Genomic DNA, 19778 nt, shown 5'->3' with positions numbered 1-19778 from the left:
GCTGAAAACGGGTTTCAGGTTATAAAATGTAGCATCGTCTAACAATGATGAGATCAGGATGTTTCTTTAAAGCAAATATCCAGTAACTTGGATGCACTGTCACTAAAAAGATGTTCAGCAGTTTAGTCCAAAACGTATATACAGACAGATACAGAAAATAAGTTTGAAGGCTCAGTATCACAAGGAAATGTAAAGTTTACCTTTAAGGGGTCCAGTCAGACCACACAAATATTAAGCAATGTACCAGACAAAAATATATTGTGGTATACCTGCATACAGTATGTTACAGTACTGGATTTCATATTAGTGTCATGCAGGAGCATAGTGAGTGTTTCTGCCCAATCAAAGTACAAAGCAGCCCTTGTAGAGAGGGGCTGGCATGCTTCTATCTACAGCATTTGGTACAGTAGTAGGTGATAGAAAATGCACTTCTTAAGGCAAACATTTTCAGGAAGTCCTTCATATTTGCCACCAGGGAGGCAAATAATAATAATAATATTGTAATAATTAAAAAGGTTGATTCAGAAAAAGACATCAATAAGCTTAAACAGCTTTAAATACAGTCCTTCAAAGGCATGTGTTCATCCACAAAAAAAAGACTGGGAATCCTCCTCATGGATGATGAAAATGTGCCACCTAGCAGCATCTGTAATGTTCACAGTTCTACATTTAAAGGATGTTTTTTCACTTGGTTAAACAGAATCTCCTATTGCATAATTCAGGAGTTGATACTGTTGATTATCCTGTGTCGAGGAGGGTGACGCACAAAGAATCCGTACACCACCGTGATCACTGGCACACCTTTTAATAACTTATTTGAAATGGTGATTTCATTCAGTAAGGAATTGATACCAAAACGACTCTGAAATGAAGACAGACTTACTATACTAATATCAGGTGTGCTTTTGTTTTGAACTTTTATTACTTCAGTCTTTTTTTCAATTTTCTAACACCTTTTTCAAAGTCAGTGTTCTTGCTTACCCCAAGAAAAGGTTGAGAACAGGAGGAGCGGTGCGTTTTTGTTTGTGTCCATTCAAAGCAACAGCAGGATGAAGAGGTAGAGTGGGAGGAGGAGGTTGTCTATTTGTGAGGTGTAGGCCTCCAACATGGCCACCAGGGAAATAGAGCCAACAATCCATGAGTAGGTGGAGTCCAGATTGATACTCCCATCGAAGATGAGAAACATGGCCACAGCAATTATCTGGGCGAACACAGAGGTCGCTGTCCCCTCCATGGTTTTCTTAGTGCCGGGCCAGCGGATCTCCCCCATGGTGCTGCCAAACACCGATGCCACAGTGTCTCCCACTCCCACAGCCAGCACACCTGCATAAGGCACCAGGCTGCCTGCACCTGGAAGTATCCCCTTAGGGGCACAGGGCCCAGGGAACAGCCATAGGGGCAGAGACATGCCCAGCAGCAGGTAGATGTGGGTCAGGATCAAGGGTCCAGAGTCCCGCTCATCCAGGAACAAGGTGAGTAACTGCCTGAGCAGCTGACCCAGTGGCCTGATCCGAAAGTAACGCACATACTCCAGGAACAAGAAAATCGCCAAGCAAACCACAGATGCCACATGGAGCAGCTGCCTGTCGTATATCAGCCCTGGAACATACGTGGCCACTACAATTAGATGGAAGTACTTCCTGACAACAGTTGAGGCCTGGTGTTTTTTGGACCCTGACTGCCGCTGGTGGTTCTGATGTAATACAACACAGGTGGCCACAACAGCCAGAAACACCCAGTAGCCTAGCAGACAGAGTCGTTTGTCATTTAATGTGAGAAAGTCCAGCAGCCACATGATGGGATGGCGGCCGATGAACAGAGAGAGCCAGGGCATGAGAATTCCCATGCCCAAAACAGCTGTCATCATGTAGAAGAAAAGTGATGACACCCACGTTTCTGACTCCATGAAACAGAAGAGCAGGGCAAAGAAAACACCCAGCAACAGTGAGCCCACCACTATCACCGACAGGAAATAGTTCACTGGATCGCCTTTGACCTCTGCCAGGTTCAGGGAACGCTTGATGAGCTGGTTGACAACGAAACTGATTCCACCGATGATGAGGAGCGCCTCTCCAGGTGTGAAGCAGCGTGGGAGCAGATAAAGCACAATCAGACTGAGATAGACAAAGATCAAAAGTACCTCTAAAACCTCAATGACCTCAGACACGGTCAGGGTCTGTTTTGTCGTGTAGAGAATCACACTGCCTGCCATGCCTGCGATCACACATGTATTTGTAGGCATAGGTCTCGTGATGCCGAGCGCAATCAGGGACAAAAACAGAGCCAGCATCATGCCCGTGATGGTGATCACCATGGACAAGCGCTCAAAATAAACATTCCCTGAGGCAGAGCACTTTTCTCTCAGCACCAGACCTAGCAAGGGCATCACCATGGAGGCCGGGACGATGCCACTATTTGTGGCCGGACGAAACTGGAACACAGCACCCCCAGACCTGAGCAGACGGTCCCATTTGTGCTGTACATAGAAAGCCTGGATGATGAGGGCTATGCTGCACCAGGATTGCTGGTTCCAGACCACCATGTGGACACACAGCACCACTGCCAAAACGACAAGAGACTCCACCAACACTGGGTTGATCTGCATGACTATGAGGTGGAGACTTGCCAGGAGGGAGGAGGGTTGATCTGAACAGACTGTCTGCAACAATGAAGACCGCCTTCTGTCACTTCCTCTTTCTGGCACACTTCATCATTTGGCAGGCATTTTTCACTTGCTGAGGGTGTCTAGAAAAGGGAGAAATATTTATCAGTCAGCTTACCATTCACAATGAAATACAAAACACTATAATATAATATAATAGGCATTTATTAAAGCACTTATGACTGTGTGTATTATCTTGAAAGTTCATGAGCCACCTTGGCTTATCTTGACAGTGAGACCTGAAAGATATTTCCCAGTTCTTTTAACCAGGAACTCAGAGAGACGAGGCGGACCACTTGGATATATAAAAAAATAACCGTGCTGGTTTATTCAAAGGATCACAGGTAAACTTAACATTACACGTCCAGATCTCTTCCACCTCCAATACTGCACGCAGGCAGCCTGGAAGATGAAAAGAGACCCTGAACCCACGATCTCTATACAATTTATCTGGTTTGGGCTAACCCCATTCTACACAGGCACGTCAAACCGTGACGTCACCTGATATGCCAGCTTGCAGCTGACCATAACAGATAGTCAAAACATGAAGCAAATCAATGTGTGTGACTGTTGATTTCGTGGTGTGTATCTAAAAGCATACAGGTCATTCAGGGACATGTCCGAACAGTAAGCCTCGGAAGATATTATGATTAAGATTACGGCTGAACATATCATAATAATAGCAATATTCATCCTGCCTGCAGACTTTTTCTATCTAGTTGTCCTTGGGGCCCACATGCAGCCTGCAGAACTCACGACAATGAACTAAGCATTTAACAGCCTGAGCTGGACATCCTGTCTCCACTAAACTAATACAACAAATATCTAATCAATATCTATCTGACTAAGAAATTACCTAACAGACCTGATCTATACTTTATCTGCTTTTGGCCATGAACTTTGGCCACAGTACACATTCACCCAGTCTGCATGCTCTTTCTACATCAGCTGCAACCTTTGGTTCCTGTGGGGAGTGGAGGTTGGACTAACACTGAACAAGCTCAACACATTCCCATCACATTTGATGACGAAAAGAAAAAAAAAACGACCTAGTTCTTTGTTAGATCCATGCTAACACAGCACAGTGGAACCAGCTAACCCCCACTAAAGACAGAACCGCCTCACTCCAAGTCTAGGATGCTGTAAGCCCGGACAGCTTCAGGCTAATGGCAAAATACAGCTGACGCTACAGAACTAGCAGAACGCCACAGAACACAAACTGCAGGCAGGATGGACCCATAAAATCCAGGTTGACGACAAAGACAAGTGTACATACCACGTATGTGCAGTTGTGGGTGGGGGTATTAATCGGTGCTGTCCGATTTGACAGTTTTCTTGCCTTTGTTAGCTATCGCTCCTCTCAGCTCACACCCAGTAGGAAGGGGCCATATTTGACAGTCGGATCACGTGGTACAAAAAAAAAACTCTTCAAGGCATCGTTCTCTTTCTCCCTCTTTCTTTCTTTCTGTCTTTCTTTCCTTTTTACATCAAATATATTGTTAGGGAATTATGTCACTTAGAAAGTATATACTGTGGATTTAAATCTTTTGCTTATCTGCACTTTTATTTCATAACTAGTTCAATATAAAACATGTAAATAAGTGACACATGGGAGTCAGACATGCTAGCAAACACGAAAATATTCATTATACCTGATTATAGGGGTAGCAAACAGGCAAGTTGAAGTTAAATCTGAGAATGGTGGAAGGAAGACCATTTTATAGATGTCTATGGAAATCGAAATATTATTATTTATCCCCACGGGATGGCAGTAAAGCAACAAGAAGAGCCACAGAAATTGCACGGCAACAACAACGAAGAAGAATCTGCCCATGGCATTAATGACGTCACACGCAACAACCAATCACTTGGCAGGGGCGAAGATGGCGGAATCGGAGATGATTGTCAGGTGGGCAGTTAGCATTAAACTTTTAACCAATGTTTGGGTTTGCTTAAGTAATTTCTAAGATTTTACCGCGGAGGAAACATTGTATGTAATGTGTTTGTTTATTAAGTCCTATCCTCAGTTATATTTATATCTGCCAGTGAGACCTTTGAGCTTTTAACACCACGCTAACGTAACTTAGCTTAGCAAGTGCTAACCGCTAAATATTTGAATGGCTTTTCAGCAGCCTGGTGTGTGCGCCGTATGTCAACAACAGCATATCATCACTGCGAACTCTATGAAATTAGCCTGTTAACTGACTCTGGTCATTTAATAAAACGAGGAGTCTGTGTTTATATTTGTAGTTGAAATGCGTCGCAATAAGCTTCGACAGTCGAAACTAGTTAGTTGTAACAGTGGAAAAGCTAACGCTAGGGTCTGGGCATCAAAGGATAATGAGGTTAGTTTAGATTTTTTGAATGGTAAATACTTAATTTTGCTTTTGCACAGTTTAAAAATGAACCATGAGCCATCACTGAAAACTGAAACTGTCTCAGCCGACTGTCAATATCTAAGTCGTATTAAAAATGTAACACTTAACACTAATATGAACGGACCATCTTCATATTAGGTAGATATGGGAGTGCAACATTAAAGGGAGTTGTTAAAATCCATTACAACCACCTCTAACCAGTACATTACCCGAGAACAAAACCTTTTATTGCTTTATAAATATACCCATTCTTTCCTTAGAAGCTGTCGAGAATTCTGGACCATACTGACGGGTAGATCAGCATTGCGAGAGCCAGTAAGTCTATTTGCTACCAGTTGTCATGTTATCTGTATGAAAGTGTTGCAGCTCTTAAAGCATTTTGTCATTAAGTTACAGTGACACAAGTGATTTGTTCTTGTTGAAATAATTAACAATCACAGGCTCAGATAGAGGCAGAGCTTGACAGACATTGGGACAGACTGTATCAAGGACTCGGTTACTACAAGCCACCCAGGTATAATAATTTTTTTTGCTCCTTGCATTAAATGCACTATTATATGCAACAGCCTAAAGGGTAATTGTCAGCATCACGTGTTGTAGCTCCTCTTCCGCTCAAAAAGTGAAGGAGAAGAAAGATGTTGTACAACCATTGAAGGATTTTGGTCTGAGGATCAGTAAATTCTTGGTAAGAATTGAAAATACCTCTCTTTGTAAAATGCGTGATGAACTATTTTCATTTGACAGTGATGTTTTAATACTTCAATAATGTTACAGGGTCTCGATGAGCAGCAGAGTGTGCAGCTTTTACAGTGCTACCTACAGGAGGATTACAGAGGAACCCGTGATTCATTAAAGGTCTCTGCTGGAATCTGTCTGAAATCATAGCCCAGTTGTACAACATATAAATAAGTACCTGCAATAAGGAGTTTATACAGGAAAAATTATGTTAATAGGTGTATCACCCAGTTTTTAGTGATACTGTATTTTGTTTTAGACTTAGTCCTGCAGTCATTTGTGCAGTTATTGAAGTTCACCCCTTTTACCAGGAGCAAAAACCTCAAATGTTGTGAAATATCTTGGATAACAAAGTCTTCTATACAGGTTGTTCTCAAGGATGAGCGACAGAGTCAGGCACTACTGCTGAAGGTCAGTACAGAGATCTTCTACTTGTTTATACTTGCTTATTTAATCAAGTAAATACAACCCTATGTGGATGTATATTTACAGGTAGCTGACTATTACTATGAAGAGCGCATGTGCCTGCTCAGATGCGTCCTCCTTGTGCTCACATACTTTCAGGATGAACGTCATCCCTACAGGGTGAGAAATCAATGGATTTGGGTCACATCAGATGATTGAATAATGCAGCTTTTATTGTGCACTGCTTATGGAAAAAGTTGTAACATAACTGGATGTGTTTGTTATTTGTAAAGGCTGAGTACTGTAACTGTGTCAATAAACTGGAAAAGGACCTAGTGAGCAACTACCAACCTCAGTTGGAGAATCTTTTCAGAGCAGAAGCACCAACATGGGAAACTCATGGAAACCTCATGGTAACAATTTGCTTCATATGTTCGGTTCATATTTGCAACCTAGATCAAATATAAAACCACATATTAATCACATTTTGTGTCTGACTAAGGTCATAACTGACTGAAGTTTTTGTGAAAGCTTGTAAAATAGTAATTTTTCTTTCCAGACAGAGAGGCAGGTGTCTCGATGGTTCTTGCAGTGTCTCAGAGAACAGTGCCTGCTGCTCGAGATCATCTTCCTCTATTATGCTTACTTTGAGATAAGTCCACCTGACCTGCTGAGCTTCACCAAAATGTTTAAGGAGCAGGGCTTTGGTTTGCGGCAGACCAACAGACACCTAGTCGACAAAAGCATGGACACATTGGTTGACCGCATCGGGTAAGAGTTTGTGTTTATGTGTCTCTCATATATATAAAGTGAGCAGTGCAGAGCACTTCAGGCAGTGTACAGTGGTGTGAAAAAGTGTTTGCCCCCTTACTGATGTCTTATCTTTTTGCATGTTTGTCACACTGTAATGTTTCAGACCATCAAACAAATTTAAATATTAGTCAACGATAACACAAGTAAACACATCATGCAGTTTTTAAATGAAGGTTTTTATTATTAAGGGAAAACAAAATCCAAAACTACAAAGCCCTGTGTGAATAAGTGTTTGCCCCCCCTGTCAAAACATAACTTAACTCTGCCTTAGCAGCAACAACTGCAATCAAGCGTTTTCGATAACTTGCCATGAGTCTGCCACAGCGCTGTGGAGGAATTTTGGCCCACTCATCTTTGCAGAATTGTTGTAAGCCAGCCACATTGGAGGGTTTTCGGGCATGAACTGCCTTTTTAAGGTCATGCCACAGCATCTCAATTGGATTCAGGTCAGGACTTTGACTAGGCCACTCCAAAGTCTTCATTTTGTTTTTCTTCAGCCATTCAGAAGTGGACTTGCTGGTGTGCTTTGGATCATTGTCCTGCTGCAGAACCCAAGTTCGCTTCAGCTTGAGATCACAAACGGATGGCCGGACATTCTCCTTCAGGATATTTTGGTACACAGCAGAATTCAGGGTTCCATTTATCACAGCAAGCAAAAAGAACATAAAGGCTCGTCTCAGTTTTGCCAGAAAACATCTTGATGATCCCCAAGACTTTTGGGATAATACTCTGTGGACAGACGAGACAAAAGTTGAACTTTTTGGAAGGTGTGTGTCCCATTATGTGTGGTGTAAAAGTAACACCGCATTTCAGAAAAAGAACATCATACCAACAGTAAAATATGGTGGTGGTTGTGTGATGGTCTGGGGCTGTTTTGCTGCTTCAGGCCCTGGAAGACTTGCTGTGATAAATGGAACCATGAATTCTGCTGTGTACCAAAATATCCTGAAGGAGAATGTCCGGCCATCCGTTTGTGACCTCAAGCTGAAGCGAACTTGGGTTCTGCAGCAGGACAATGATCCAAAGCACACCAGCAAGTCCACTTCTGAATGGCTGAAGAAAAACAAAATGAAGACTGGAGTGGCCTAGTCAACGTCATGACCTGAATCCAATTGAGATGCTGTGGCATGACCTTAAAAAGGCGGTTCATGCCCGAAAACCCTCCAATGTGGCTGACTTACAACCATTCTGCCAAGATGAGTGGGCCAAAATTCCTCCACAGCGCTGTGGAAGACTCATGGCAAGTTATCGAAAACGCTTGATTGCAGTTGTTGCTGCTAAGGGTGGCCCAACCAGTTATTAGGTTTAGGGGGCAAACACTTGTTCACACAGGGATCTATAGTTTTGGATTTTGTTTTCCCTTAATAATAAAAACCTTCATTTAAAAACTGCATGATGTGTTTACTTGTGTTATCTTTGACTAATATATAAATTTGTTTGATGATCTGAAACATTACAGTGTGACAAACATGCAAAAAGATAAGAAATCAGTAAGGGGGCAAACACTTTTTCACACCACTGTAAATGGGATGTCTGTTAATGGTGTGTAGCTTTGATTTAAAAACTAAAAATGCACAGCCAATGGAGCAGTTTGATTGTATGTAAAAATGGCCAAATAGTCAGCTACTAAGGTTATCAAACATATTTTATGGATGTTGTACTAGGTTTTTTTTTTTTTGAACTGATATTGACAATTCAGAGTTTAAAAATATATGATACATTGGCAAATGTTCATGTTTCTGCATAAATATAAGTAAATTTTTTTTTAATAAACACAACTTTTTGAAGTAAAGTGACCAGGTTATGTACTGAATGGAACGATTTAGATTTGGAAATAAACTTGTCGCTCATCTTGGTAGACAAACTCTGTGTTCTGTAGTTTCCTTGTTATTTAACTGACAACCTACTGTATATGCCAGTGCCTTATCTGTGGTCTTAAATATTTTGTGTGAATCTTCTACCTGCAGATATTTGAGCTCTCTCATCCTGGTTGAGGGAATGGATATAGAGTTCTTGCACAAGTGTGCCCTGGAAGACTGTACAGAGCAGCATGAGATCTGCAAGGCTCCCGAGGTCATCAAGGTATGACTTGAGACAATAGCACGGAGTCCCAGAGCAATACCACTCAACAATACAGGTCGAAAAATAAACAAATGAGCTCAAATAAGGCAAAAACACTGATCCCAACTTCTTCTGGAAAAACATTGTTTTGAGAGAAGGAGCGAGCACATTAGACAACTAGATGAACATCACAAATCCTTAGTGGATTTTATTCTTCCAAACTGCACAAAACACAGACTGAGGGAGTTTTAGGCACCTAAAATAAACCTGCATACTTTCTGTTAGGAAATGGATCAGCTGCTGCTGACGTTCGGTGACATCCCTCATTATGGGCCGGTGCTGCTGGCTTGGGTCCTGCTGAGGCACACGCTTAGACCAGACGAGTCCAGCCCTGTGATCAAGAGGATAGGCAACACGGCCCTGCAGCTGGAGGTTTTCAAGTATCTTTCAACCATGCTGAAAGGCCTTGGAGTCTCAGGGAATAATGTAAGAAGAAAAACACAGGTTATGGTAAAATTAAAGTTCTTTAAAAAAAAAAATGAAGGTGGAATAAATCCTCTCACTTTTCATTAAAGGAAAATAGTATCTCTTTAATGGTTGTTACAGCTACTCAAATCATTTTGGACATTTGGAGAACCCCGTCCCTTTGCTGCTTGCTTTAACCTAAACTACCGATAAATGGTGTTGGATAATAGTGTTTCTCAGATCTTATCCTTTATGCTCAGAGTGACTCTGGTTTTCTCTACCAAGTAGTTAAATAAAACCACATGGGGCCTCAGACTTAAATCAGTCTCTAATGAGATGGCTAGAATGAAGACCATGTGGCAGACGGAAAGCATGTGGTTCTCTGGATCACTTTTATAGTCCAGATCTGAACTAAAGCAGACTTTTAGAAAATGATGCCCCACAGTCTCTGGCTTATAGTTTTTGGGCTGCCAGGCACTGCAGACATCATTCTACAAGTCAACATTATGGGGAGTTTTAAATAGTTCTTGTTACGAGCATTAACTAAACCAAAATGTCCTGGGTTTGGCCTCCGAAAAATAAGTTCCTTTACCAAACCGTCACAGTTTGTTTCTCAGCTTATTGTTTATATTGTTACACTACATTAAAGTTTATCTGTCACTCTGACTCTCCAGTGCACAGCAATCACAGCAAAGATGTGCATCTATGGCCTCCTCTCATTTGTGATCACCTCTTTTGAAGAAGAGAGTTTACAGGTACAGTCTGAGCTCACCTGCCGTTCTCTCAGTCATAATTGTAACCTGTGTTGGTAACTTGTCCTCATCATACTGCATGTGACAGACTGGCGGTGTAGCAACGCAGTGCTCTCACCTGATCGACGCTGCCTGCGAGGTTCTCTCTGCTCCCAGTCTGGCTAAAATCTTTTGGGAAATGGTGAGGAAGAAAAACAGAAGAGGAGAACTCTTGTGGGATAGTGTGAGTGATAACATTTAACAATTCGTTCTGTAACCTAGAAGCCCAACATGGGATTGGGAATGATCCTGGACAGTGCAGCTGGGATGTTTCCTCACAAGATTGGACCACTGTTACAACTTCTAACTGCACTTCTGTCAAACAAGTCAGCTGTCAAAAAGGTAGATGTCACACATGCACAGATTTACAGTTCGGCTCTCTGTTGCCTTATGTAGTTTAACTATGTACTTTGTGTTACAGGTTTACAACTTTTTGGATAAGATGTCCTTCTACACACAAGTTTACAAACATAAACCCAATGACATCATCTCCAAGGATGATGGGACACTGTGGAGGAGACAAACCCCAAAGCTCCTCTACCCTCTCGGTTAGTTTTGTTGGTTATTACTGTGAGATTTGAATATTTAGCGTTTGTCAGTCTGCTGAATTCTTCTTATGCATAAACATAGAAGATGTAATCTCTTGTTTCTTTTGCGTTCACTCTTAACGTTTCCTGTCAACCATCAGGCGCAGGGCAGACTAACCTGTGGATGCCACAGGGAGTGTTTGGCCAGGTGATGATTGGAGGCGAGCAGGGTTACGTGGTGCGCTGGGACTACTCCTACAGCTCCTGGACTCTCTTCACGTGTGAGGTGGAGATGCTGCTGCATGTCGTTTCAACTGCAGGTGCTGAAGTGGTCCTTCATATATTCTCACAAACAGATTAGAGACTCATTTAAAGGATATGATATTCAGTATTTTTGATAGTACCATCAAATCCTATAAAAACCAACTGGTCATATCTTTGTGTTTGCCTGTCTCTCTCACCCCCTTAATTGTCTCTCTTTCTCTGATTTTTCTTGTTGTTAGATGTTATAGCTCACTGTGCACGTGTGAAGCCCATCCTGGATCTGGTGCACAAGTTCATAAGCACAGACTGGAATGTGTCAGATTGTCTGTTGCCTCTTACTTCACGCATCTACATGTTGCTGCAGAGGTGAACTTTACAGAGACGCTCACAGAACTCGAAGTCGATGTTTTGATCTTAAACTAAAAATGGATTTGTCTTATTTGTTTACTGTCTGTTAGGTTAACATCAGTCATTAACCCTCCAGTGGATGTCATTGCCTCCTGTGTGAACTGCCTCTCCGTACTGGCTGCGAGGATGCCTGTGAAGGTGAGTACACTGGGTCCTTTCACAGCGATCAGGAATCTATCCTTGAGTGTTCCTCACACAGCTTGTCTATGTTGTTTGTGTTTTTATCTTCAGGTGTGGTCCAGTCTGCACCACACTGGTTTCCTCCCATTTGCCTCCAGCCCTTTGACCAGTATGGCTCAGTGTGTAAGGTAAAGGGGGAAAAGCTGGTTACTGCCTAGTGTTTTGTCTCACAAGTATCAGAATTAAATTTTTGGGGAAGTAAAAAGTATTAAAATTTGTTTTCTAGTGCTGAGGGGATGAAGGCAGGTAACTATGGCAACCTGCTGGTCCAGATTGAACAGCCCAGGGGGGAGTATGCAGTGACCATCGCCTTCCTTCGTCTCATTACAACCCTGGTTAAGGTAATACATTTTTTTTATACCCACAAAGGTTTTCTATCCAGCATTTATGTAATAGTAATGAACAGTGCCCATGTCTATAATCTGTAGATGTGTTCACCTGCTGCTTATTTCAGGGTCAGCTTGGCAGCACTCAGAACAAAGGCCTGATCCCCTGTGTGTTGCTGGTGCTCAAGGAGATGCTGCCCACCTACCATAAGTGGCGTTACAACACGTATGGCGTCAGGGAGAGGATAGGTAAGGGCAGCTTTCTGACAGTGGGATAAAGGCACTTTTTCTTCCAGACTGGAAAAATGAAACGATAAGCACCGATGGCTCTGTGTTACTGCAGGTTGTCTTATTTTGGAGCTAATCCATGCCATTCTGAATCTGAGCCCAGAGGGGGTGGATCAGGGCAGGTAAGGATAAGTCTGATGGGATTCACATGCACATCTGGCTGTAAATTTAGTCTGCAGAACATAGAACAGTCCTACAAATAGGCTGGTAGGAATAATAACTATGAACCGAACCAATTCTGCAGTGAAACATTTAGAAGCTAGCACCTTGATAATTTGCACAAGTCCCTGACATTATCTGTTCTAGGACAAAACCTGGGTCCATACTAGATGTTACAGCATAGGTTTCTATTATTGATTCTTCTCTTAATATGAAAAACTCAGTTTGATGGTCCACAGCAGCTGACAAAACAATCTCAGCTCCACTTACTTGAGCTGAAACAAATAGTCGATTAATTGACTTGACTCTTAATATATACATTTTCCAGCCATAATAACAATGTACCGCTTCCAGGTTGTCAAATATGTGTTTGTTTTGGTAAATTTTATAAACACCTTTCACTAATTTCTGATATTTAATCTAAACTATCGGCAGATTAAGCAATAATGAAAATAATTGTTAGCAACATTCATAATTAGTTCACTGACAGGCATGAAGTTGTTAATGTCCATCTCTTCCTTGATGCAGCACTCCCACCCTCCAGTCTCTGTGTATCTACAGCCTGGCCAACACTGAGGCTGGACAAGCAGTCGTCAATATCATGGGAGTTGGAGTGGACACCATAGATGTGGTCCTGGCTGCTCAGCCCAGCAGGTGAACATGTGCTCAGTCATAGTTTTTGCCTAAACCCTTCCATCTTTTCGACTTAAGACTAAGTGTGTTGTCATGTTTGGTAATTCATTTACATTTTCTTGTATTTTCTTCCCTGACGCCCTGCAGCTGTGGCTCAGAGGGTCCCGGTCAGGTCTTGATCCAGACAGTCAAACTGGCCTTCTCTGTCACAAACAACGTTATCCGTCTGAAGCCGCCGTCTGATGTTGTGTCCCCTCTGGAGCAGGCTCTGACACAGCATGGGGGCCATGGCAACAATCTTATAGTTGTCCTGGCCAAGTACATTTACCACAAACATGATCCAGCACTGCCTCGCCTTGCAATCCAGCTGCTAAAACGACTCGCCACAGTAAGACTCACAATATACATGTACAGTGTTTGCATTTGTTTTGGTGCAGTACTAGATATTCATGTTGATATTCATGTTTTGTCTCTAGGTGGCTCCCATGTCAGTATACGCGTGTCTTGGCAGCGATGCAGCTGCCATCAGGGATGCGTTCCTCACTCGGCTGCAGAGCAAAACAGAAGACATGAGGATCAAGGTCATGATCCTTGAATTTCTTACAGTTGCTGTGGAAACTCAGCCTGGACTCATTGAGCTTTTCCTCAACCTGGAAGTCAAAGATGGAAATGAGGGCTCAAAGGTATGACCCGCAGGGATATAGGTGGTAAATAAAAGGAAGTGTATATACTTTTAGTTGTGTGCAAACTGGATTCAAATCTGTTTTATTTTTTCAACTTGTAGGAGTTTCTTCTGGGTGAGTGGAGCTGTCTTCATGCGGTGTTGGACCTGATTGACTCTAAACAGCAGGGCAAATACTGGTGTCCCCCGCTGCTCCACCGAGCGGCCCTGGCCTTCCTCCTCGCCCTCTGGCAGGATCGCAGAGACAGTGCCATCTCTGTCTTGCGTTCCAAGTAAGCACTTTTCAGACAATCCTTACTTTGACCGGGAAAATATGTGCAACTGGATGCGTTGAAAGACTGAAAATGGACATTTGGTGAAAATATTAGGTTCTTTTTTTTTTTTTTTTTTTTTTTTTTTTTTTTTTTCTCTCATCATTGACAACACCTCTCTTCGCCACCCTCACCCCACCTTCAGACACCACAGAGGTATTTTGCTCTTTCGACACTAATGTAATGATTTCTTGAGTCGCTGGATGCCGTGTATCAGCTCAAGAATTGTATTTTGCCCTCAGCCTTGTGTTCTAGAGACGTGCGCTTTTGTCATGAAAATCATCGGCCTGGAGATCTACTATGTTGTCGGGTAACTTCAGAATCACTGATGTCACTGTTTATTACTTTCATTTACAGAAAAGGGTCCAGATCTCCAGTGACTGATGTTAATTGTGTTTGTTTCTGCAGTGGCTCCTTGGAGCAGTCTCTAAAGGACGGGCTGCAGAAGTTCTCCAACATGCGGCGCTATGAGTACTGGTCCCAGTATGTCAAGTCTCTTGTGTGCTATGTGACAGAGATGGAAGAGGAAGGCATCTGCTACCTGCCAGAGACCCAGATATTGATATCTGCTTGGCGGATGCTGCTAATTCTTTCCACTAGCCATGTATGTTAAATCTGGTTGTGGTTATATATTGGTACTGTATATTGTTGTTTAACAAGCTATATAATGTGTTAATTAGTCAGTCTTCTAGGTTCGGTTGTTATTTATTTATTTTTTTAATCAGGTAGACCCAGGCTAACGGTTTCCTATTGTTTCCAGTCTTTATGCTAAGCTAACCAGCTGCTGGCTGTAGACTCATTTAATGGACCCAAGAGAGCGATCTCTATCTTGTGATCAGACTCAGAAATGTTGAACTGCTGGACCATGTAGAACTCTGCCATGATCACAGCTGGCGTATTTTATGTTCTCAGTCTGGTGTGATGCAGCTAACAGAGGATTCAACCAAACTGAAGCTTTTCATGGACGTCCTAGATGGGACTAAAGCTGCTGTAAGTCATCATGACATTATTTTCTTGTGATTTATGTCTTCTCGTTGCTTTTTATTTCCTCTATTTTTCTTTCTTTTTACCTCTTTACTTTTGCCTACATTCTAACTTGTGTGTCTTTCAGTTAACAACACCCACGTCTGTGCCTTGTCTTCGTCTTGGATCCATGATGGCCACTCTTCTGCTCATCCTCCTCAGTCAGTGGAGAAGGTGTGTATTCCTGCATTTGACTAGAGTTTATACATTTCTTAAATGTCGACTGTTCCCACTTGATGTACTCTAAATCTTTCCCAGTAACCCTTGCCACACTTTTTCTGTCTCCAGCGTGGTAGCAACAGCTCCTGACATCCTGTCTCCCCTCTCTCTGATCCTGGAGAGTGTCCTCCAAGCTGACCAGCAGATGGAGAAGACCAAAGCCAAAATCTTCTCCGCTCTTATTTCAGTGCTGCAGATTCAGGGACTCAATAGTAAGAGATGTTTGTGTGTCTTTCCTGTTGTCGGTGTTTGAATAGGATGTTGCAGCGGTCTGTAGTTTATTCATTTTGTTAATTCATTTCTTTGTCAACCAGGTGGGGACATTTCCCAGCTTCCCCAGCTGCTGTCATGTGTGTGCGAGACGGTAAAAGATGAGGCCCTGGCACTCGCTGACAATACTCGTCGCCTAAACCAGATGGGTGACACAATGGAGGATGAGGACAGCATGGAGACAGACTCTCCCCGCGGCCCACAGAAGGACCAGAGAGACGGGGTGAGCTGAGGCAGGAAAGAAAGATGGAAGATTTGTTTGTAGATGACATTTCTCATTTCAAAAGCTTAGTTTGGTTCCACTTCATCTCCTTCCAGAGGAGCCAGAACAGTTTCATATTCAAGTCATCTCCACTATTTAGCTCCAGTCAGTAGTTAAGGGCAATCAGTTATTCATTACTGCCTTTTATTGATGTTTATTGTGAAATGAGATTATTTACACAAGGACAGACATTTCATTTTAGGCATGTCTTAATATCCACTTTCACGGCTATGATAGGAGCAACATCTTCACCAGCACTGGCCATATTTATGATCCTGTTTTATGTTAAACCAAGTGTGCGCACAACAATGTAAAACTAATCTTAAGTTAATTTTAGACCACTTTCTTCTTACTTCTGTTATCAGGTGTGTGTGCTAGCACTGCACTTGGCAAAGGAGCTGTGTCGCACTGATGAGGACGGTGAGCACTGGGTGTCTGTGATAAGGAAGGTTCCGGTCCTCCCCTCTGTGCTCAGCGCTGTGGAGCTCAGCCTCCGATGCAAACACAACCTCTACTTCACCGAGGCTGCACTTCACCTGCTGCTCACACTGGCCCGCACTCCTCAGGTAAAGGGAAACAGACACCCTCCTGCTTTGAGCCTTTGTGTGTTTGCATTAATTTAACATGTCAAATGTCTTGTTTTTCCTCCAGGGGGCAGCAGCCGTTGCTGGGGCAGGAGTCATCCAGACGATCTGCCTCCCTCTTCTTGGTGTCTATGAGGTCTCTTCAAACGGATCATCACAGGTAAAAGAAATGACATTAAGTCAGTCTCTTCACATTCATCTGTTCAAATTTAACATTGGGATGCAGATATAGAATAACATAGTATATCCATGTCCCTGAGCAGAGTTTCTCCCGCAAGTCCCAGGACTCTGCCTGTTGGCCAGGGGTGTACCGCCTCTGCATGTCCTTAATGGAGAGTCTGATCAAGACTCTGCGCTACAACTTCATCAACGAAGCCCTGGACTTTGTAGGAGTACATCAAGAACGCATACTGCAGGTATGACTGTAATTAACATTAACGTTGTAATATTCATTCTTTTAGGGCGGCACCCAAGATAATGTTCATCATCAATTAATCTGACATCTACAGAATGTGCTCAGTTAACTGGTTGATCTATAAAATGCTTTTCTCACTTTCCTGAATCCCATTTAGCTTTTGTCCATCTAACATCCCAAATACCCAAAGGTATTCAGTTTAATGATGCACTTTTGTGCCGCAAAAGAGTATAATAACCAGCGAATACTCACATTTGAGAAGCTGAAACCAGCATTTTGTTGTTTTGGATTTTTGTTTTAAAAAGTTGTGGATTGTTTTTGAGTAATTGTCTGTCTCCATTTGTCTTTTCTTTCTCTTTATAAGTCCTTACATCAATCAAGACTATTTGCTTTGTTGCACTGCTGCAGTGTGTTTCACTATGCAATACTTGTAGGAGAACCTGATGATTTTTGTTGATGTGGTGCTATAAAACTGAATTGAATTGAAAAAGAACTGTAGATGCTCACAAGAGGCAAAATGCCTCAACCAGTAATGAGACATTTGAAATTGGAGATCAAAAAAGGAAACAAGTATTCATTAGTGCCATTTATGCAGGTAACGTTCACACACCTGCATTGAGGTGTGCTCAGCAACTGTGGTGTCTTGGTAATGTGTTTTTCTGTATAATAGTATCACTAATCTTCCTGGTTCTCTCCTTTCTGCTGCTCAGTGTCTGAACGCAGTGCGAACAGTGCAGAGCCTGGCGTGTTTGGATGAGGCCGACCACACGGTTGGTTTCCTGCTGCAGCTCTCAAGCTTCTGTAAAGAGTGGCAGTTTCACCTGCCCAGACTGCTCCGAGATGTACAGGCAAGTCCAGAGGAAAGCTCCACATCGTCAGAGAGGAAAACACAACTCCGCTATTCAGCATTCATGGGTGTGGTGTTTTTTTTTCTTCCACCCAGGTAAATCTGTGTTATCTGTGCCAGACCTGCACGTACCTGCTCCACAGCAAGAAGATGCTCCATCACTTCCTCCAGGTCAGAACCCAGGGATTTTATTACTCTTGTATAATTTGGCAGTGATAGGAACCTAATACTTTTCTACCAATGAGACTTAACAGCGATTGTGTTTGTACATAAAGAGTTGTGAATGTAAAAAGGCATCTTTTCTGCCATGAGAAGTCTTTATGGATTCAGATAAAGAATGGCTTTGTTTTTTGTTGATTTTCTTAGACTAAAAACGGAGAGGCACTGCCCCCTGGTCCCCTACCCAGGACGCAGCGGCCCCCACAGACCCCGTCTAAACAGGCAGCAGGTGGTGGGGAGAGAGAGGAGGCCGAGCAGAAGGCTCTGCTGGCAGTGCAGTGCAGTCTGCTGAAGATCCTCAGCAAAACCCTGGCAACCCTGCAGCACTTCACACCAGACTGCTGCCAGATACTCCTGGACCAGGTCAGTCTGCTTGACCTTCTGTAAGAGTCCTCTGACTCAAAGATGAACCTCATTATTTATTTTCATCTTGGTGGTTAGCGTTGTATTTCTAGCTACATCTTAAGAGACTTGAATGAAATGCTGGTTTTCCTTTCTCTGTGTCAGTGTATGGACCTGGCAGAGTACAGGACCCTGTTTGTGCTCAGCTTCACAACTCCAGCGTTTGACCCTGACGTGGCTCCTTCATTTGGAACCCTGCTGGCCACCATCAACGTGGCCCTGAGCATGCTGAGTGAGGTACATGTCAAATGTTTTCACTGTAATCATGAATATCTCAGAGTTGGTGTGCAGTAGATCCTTGATTGTTTGTGTTTCTGTCTGTAGATGGAGAAGAAGAAAGAGCCAGTTTCCCTCAGTATAGCTTCACTAGCTTCACCAGAGGAGTTACAAGCTCTGAGGTGAGTGAAGTGAGACAGTTGTTCTGCTGCGGCAGTATTCTAATTAGACTTTCATCACATGGAAGATTATAATAATAGTTTTGATATTAACTTGTTGTTCTCTTTTCTTCAGGTCGTTGCTGATGTTCACCATGGAGAACTGTTTCTACGTCCTCATCTCTCAGGCTGTTCGCTGTCTCAAAGACCCCTCCATCCTCCCTCGAGACAAACAAAGGCTCAAGCAAGAGCTCAGCTCTGAACTGGTGAGACATCACATCTCTTTGCATGTCTAATCCCAAAACTTGTATGCTTTATTAATTCTGGTGATATTCTGTATTATTCCTTGAGCTGTCTACGGGTTGTTCTCCTGTATCTTAGAACCTCTAGGCCGGTCGTTTTTTAGTTAATATTTTCAACAGTTCCCATACAGCAGTGATTTGCCTCTAACTGTTCATTTCTGTCAGTCCTGGGTTAACTTTTTCGTCTGTGCCACAGACCTCCACTGCTTAAAAACACACTGCTGCACTGAGTGATGTGTCCTCATTACAAAACACCAGACCCCAATATTCTTTGAGAAATGTTGCCCCAAAGGCTCCGAACCTTAACATACTACAGCATCTCAAATTAAGCAAGAGTCAGCAGCACATGCACAAGATCTCAGGATTCTCTTAACAAATATGAGGGTCTTGTTTCATAATAAGGAAATAATGTCACCAAGTGCAGCAGTGTGTTTGATTATTTCTGAACAATAGTGGTCTATGGCACAGACGAATAAGCTAAACTGGGACTGGCAGACATCATCTGTGAGTAGGGGCGGTTCATTGTTGGTTATTGGAAATACCTTATCCTTTGGGAACACATTTCAGTTTACTCCTAAATACACTGTCCTGCTGCCATAAAACCTCACTAGAACACCAAATTTGAAAACAAAGGAACACTTTCCCTATTTGACCAGCAGTCATTTATATATATATATTTTTTTTTCTTAGAAAAGGGGTCTTAAGAGATTTAAAAAGTCTTGAATCAAAAGACTGTAATGGTAGTTAAATAATGCTTCTGTATGCAGTTGCTA

At 42.6% G+C, this 19778-nt stretch overlaps 2 protein-coding genes across 2 annotated transcripts in view; one reads left to right on the top strand and one right to left on the bottom strand.

Moving 5' to 3' along the window:
* Positions 1-6: 6 nt before the first annotated feature.
* dolk (dolichol kinase) lies at positions 7-4091 on the bottom strand. Its single transcript, XM_020621048.1, has 2 exons — positions 3939-4091; positions 7-2745 (listed from the first exon to the last, which is right to left on the bottom strand). Exon 2 carries the CDS (start codon positions 2603-2605, stop codon positions 1034-1036), a length of 1572 nt encoding a protein of 523 aa, XP_020476704.1. The 5' UTR covers positions 2606-2745; positions 3939-4091; the 3' UTR covers positions 7-1033.
* A 370-nt stretch (positions 4092-4461) lies between these two features.
* The window catches only part of nup188 (nucleoporin 188), a 15982-nt gene continuing 665 nt past the window's right edge, over positions 4462-19778 (top strand). Inside the window, 42 exon segments of the mRNA XM_020621050.1 lie at positions 4462-4571; positions 5301-5355; positions 5481-5554; positions 5641-5725; positions 5815-5895; positions 6142-6186; positions 6268-6360; positions 6474-6593; positions 6740-6951; positions 8961-9075; positions 9340-9540; positions 10194-10274; positions 10360-10452; positions 10533-10652; positions 10732-10858; positions 10999-11157; positions 11341-11467; positions 11560-11647; positions 11741-11817; positions 11916-12030; positions 12144-12264; positions 12359-12425; positions 12991-13116; positions 13243-13483; positions 13572-13778; positions 13880-14055; positions 14181-14244; positions 14331-14398; positions 14497-14692; positions 15001-15078; positions 15200-15285; positions 15400-15542; positions 15645-15823; positions 16228-16428; positions 16514-16606; positions 16710-16862; positions 17572-17709; positions 17805-17879; positions 18075-18290; positions 18435-18566; positions 18654-18727; positions 18840-18969. Of these exon segments, the coding sequence (XP_020476706.1) occupies positions 4495-4571; positions 5301-5355; positions 5481-5554; positions 5641-5725; positions 5815-5895; positions 6142-6186; positions 6268-6360; positions 6474-6593; positions 6740-6951; positions 8961-9075; positions 9340-9540; positions 10194-10274; positions 10360-10452; positions 10533-10652; positions 10732-10858; positions 10999-11157; positions 11341-11467; positions 11560-11647; positions 11741-11817; positions 11916-12030; positions 12144-12264; positions 12359-12425; positions 12991-13116; positions 13243-13483; positions 13572-13778; positions 13880-14055; positions 14181-14244; positions 14331-14398; positions 14497-14692; positions 15001-15078; positions 15200-15285; positions 15400-15542; positions 15645-15823; positions 16228-16428; positions 16514-16606; positions 16710-16862; positions 17572-17709; positions 17805-17879; positions 18075-18290; positions 18435-18566; positions 18654-18727; positions 18840-18969 (5109 nt within the window). The 5' untranslated portion in view covers positions 4462-4494.

Source organism: Monopterus albus, unplaced genomic scaffold, assembly GCF_001952655.1.
Source record: "Monopterus albus unplaced genomic scaffold, M_albus_1.0 scaffold253.1, whole genome shotgun sequence".
Classification (NCBI taxonomy): Eukaryota; Metazoa; Chordata; class Actinopteri; order Synbranchiformes; family Synbranchidae; genus Monopterus; species Monopterus albus.
Note: the sequence above shows the minus strand (reverse complement) of the source record. Positions and strands in the feature narration are given on the sequence as shown.